At 63.5% G+C, this 2,493-nt stretch overlaps 1 protein-coding gene across 1 annotated transcript in view; it reads left to right on the plus strand.

Annotated features, from left to right (window-relative positions):
* Positions 1-2,493, plus strand: part of POLR2A (RNA polymerase II subunit A) — a gene marked incomplete at its 3' end in the record, with an annotated part of 22,449 nt that overhangs the window by 6,040 nt on the left and 13,916 nt on the right. The window contains 5 exon segments of the mRNA XM_025195176.1: positions 171-452; positions 610-771; positions 1,198-1,418; positions 2,107-2,239; positions 2,356-2,480. Coding sequence (XP_025050961.1) covers positions 171-452; positions 610-771; positions 1,198-1,418; positions 2,107-2,239; positions 2,356-2,480 — 923 coding nt within the window.

Here is a 2,493-nt window from a genome sequence, read left to right on the forward strand (position 1 = left end):
CTTGTGCGAGTGGTGGGCAAAGAGGAGGGCTGCCTGCCTTGGGTTGCAAATGAGGGGGAGCACAGGGCCTGTGGGGACCATCTGACCTGTGCCCCCTTCCCATTCCCTGCAAAGGTGGGACCTAGTGCAGTGCCCAGCTATGCCTGATACGTGTCGTCCCCCCCCAACAGGGCCATGGTGGGTGCGGGCGTTACCAGCCGCGCATCCGGCGCGTGGGGCTGGAGCTGTATGCGGAGTGGAAGCATGTGAATGAGGACTCACAGGAGAAGAAGATACTGCTGAGCCCTGAGCGGGTGCATGAGATCTTCAAGCGTATCGCGGATGATGAGTGCCTGGTGCTAGGCATGGACCCCAAGTTTGCCCGGCCTGAGTGGATGGTGTGCACTGTGCTGCCTGTGCCCCCGCTCTCTGTGCGGCCTGCCGTCGTCATGCAAGGCTCGGCCCGCAACCAGGTGAGGACCAGGCAGGGGCAGTGAGTTTGCACACAGGAACTTGAGATCCTGGATGCCTGGGTTTTCCCCCTGCTCTGAGAGATGGGCATGGGTCTGGTGGGGGTGGAGCCCAGACACATGGGTTCCAGATCAGCACCAACCCCCCCCATGTTGCCAGGACGACCTGACCCACAAGCTAGCTGACATAGTGAAGATCAACAACCAGCTGCGGCGCAATGAGCAGAATGGGGCAGCTGCCCATGTCATCGCCGAGGACGTCAAGCTGCTGCAGTTCCATGTGGCCACCATGGTGGACAACGAGCTGCCTGGCCTGCCCCGGGTGAGCCAGGGTACCAGGCATGCTGGGATAGGGGCTCTGGAGTGAGGCAGGGCATGCGGGGATAGGGACTGCTGGGGCAGGATAGAGGATGCTGGGATACACCTTGTGGAGGCCAAGGCAGGCTGGGATAGAGGCTTTGGGGGTTGGGGGGGATAGGAGTCCCTGGGGTGGGGGAATGTGTAAGGGGCCCCCAGCCCTTCTCCACTGGACAAAACATGCTGGGATATAGCCCCAGCCCTAGTGAGCAGTGGGGCCTGCTGGGAGAGGCACCCTACTGCCCTAAGGTGCTGCATTGCATGCTGCGATAGGTCTGCAGCTGCACTGCATGCAAGGGGGGGGCTGTGCTGCATTGCATGCTGGGATCTGCTCCCTGCCAGATGGCAGTGTTAACCCTCTCCTCATTGTGCCCCGCACCGCCCACCCCAGGCCATGCAGAAGTCGGGGCGGCCCCTGAAGTCCCTGAAGCAGCGGCTGAAGGGGAAGGAGGGCCGTGTGCGTGGGAACCTCATGGGCAAGCGCGTGGACTTCTCGGCCCGCACCGTCATCACACCCGACCCCAACCTGAGCATTGACCAGGTGGGCGTTCCCCGCTCCATCGCCGCCAACATGACCTTCGCCGAAATCGTCACCCCGTTCAACATTGACAGGTCTGGAGCTGGGGAGGTGGGAAAGGGAGGGGTCTCCGGGGGGGGGCCTTGGAGGCTGGCAGTGGGGAGTGAAGGTGGGATGGACAGTGCAAGGGGGGGGCGGTACCTGGAGGCTGTACTGGTGCTGAGGGAAAAGCAGGGGTGTCCCCTGGGGGCTGGGGTGGTTATGAGGGGTCCCTGGAGGGTGCCAAGGTGAAAAGGGGGTTCCCAGGGGGTGCTGAGGGGAAAATGGGGGGGTCCCTGGGGGTTGGGGGGGATAGGGCTAAAGCCAGGGGTCAGGGCCCTGGGCGCTGGGTTTGGGGGTTAGTAGGATGAAAAGGGGGACCTCAGTAGCTGTGATAGTGAAGGGGGCTAAAGGATAAAGGGAGGGGTCCATGGGGGCTACGGAAGGGTGAAGGGGGGGGTCTCTAAGGGCTGGGAGGGGAGGTGGAAAGGAAGGGGAAAAAGGGGAGGGGTGAAGCTGGGGAGGTCCCTGGTAGCTGGGAGGGGTGGGGTGAGAAGGGAGGACTGGGATGGGGGATGAGTGGCAAGGAGGTGGGAGTCCAGGGGGTTGATGGGGTGGGGGGTGTAGGGGGTATGGATGAGGGGGGCAGATCCCCAGGGGGGCCACTATGAGACTGTGTCCTGGGGTGCAGGACAGTGAGGGGAGGGGGCTGACAGCCCCTTCCCTATGCCTGCCCCCCCCCAGACTGCAGGAGCTGGTGCGCCGGGGCAACAGCCAGTACCCTGGGGCCAAGTACATCATCCGGGACAATGGTGACCGCATTGACCTGCGCTTCCACCCCAAGCCCAGTGACCTGCACCTCCAGATCGGCTACAAGGTGAGGAGGGGGCTTGTCCCACCTGGGGGAGGGGCTGAGGGGGGGTCCCCAGTGCCTGTGGGGTGGGGGGGACGTGTCTGGGATGGGGTGAAGCTTACCACTCCCTTGTTGGGCAGGTGGAGCGCCACATGTGTGATGGGGACATCGTCATCTTCAACCGGCAGCCCACGCTGCACAAGATGTCCATGATGGGCCACCGAGTCCGCATCCTGCCCTGGTCCACCTTCCGCCTCAACCTCAGGTACCACGGGGAC

This window comes from Alligator sinensis, unplaced genomic scaffold (assembly GCF_000455745.1).
Source record: "Alligator sinensis unplaced genomic scaffold, ASM45574v1 scaffold1950_1, whole genome shotgun sequence".
NCBI classification, from domain to species: Eukaryota; Metazoa; Chordata; order Crocodylia; family Alligatoridae; genus Alligator; species Alligator sinensis.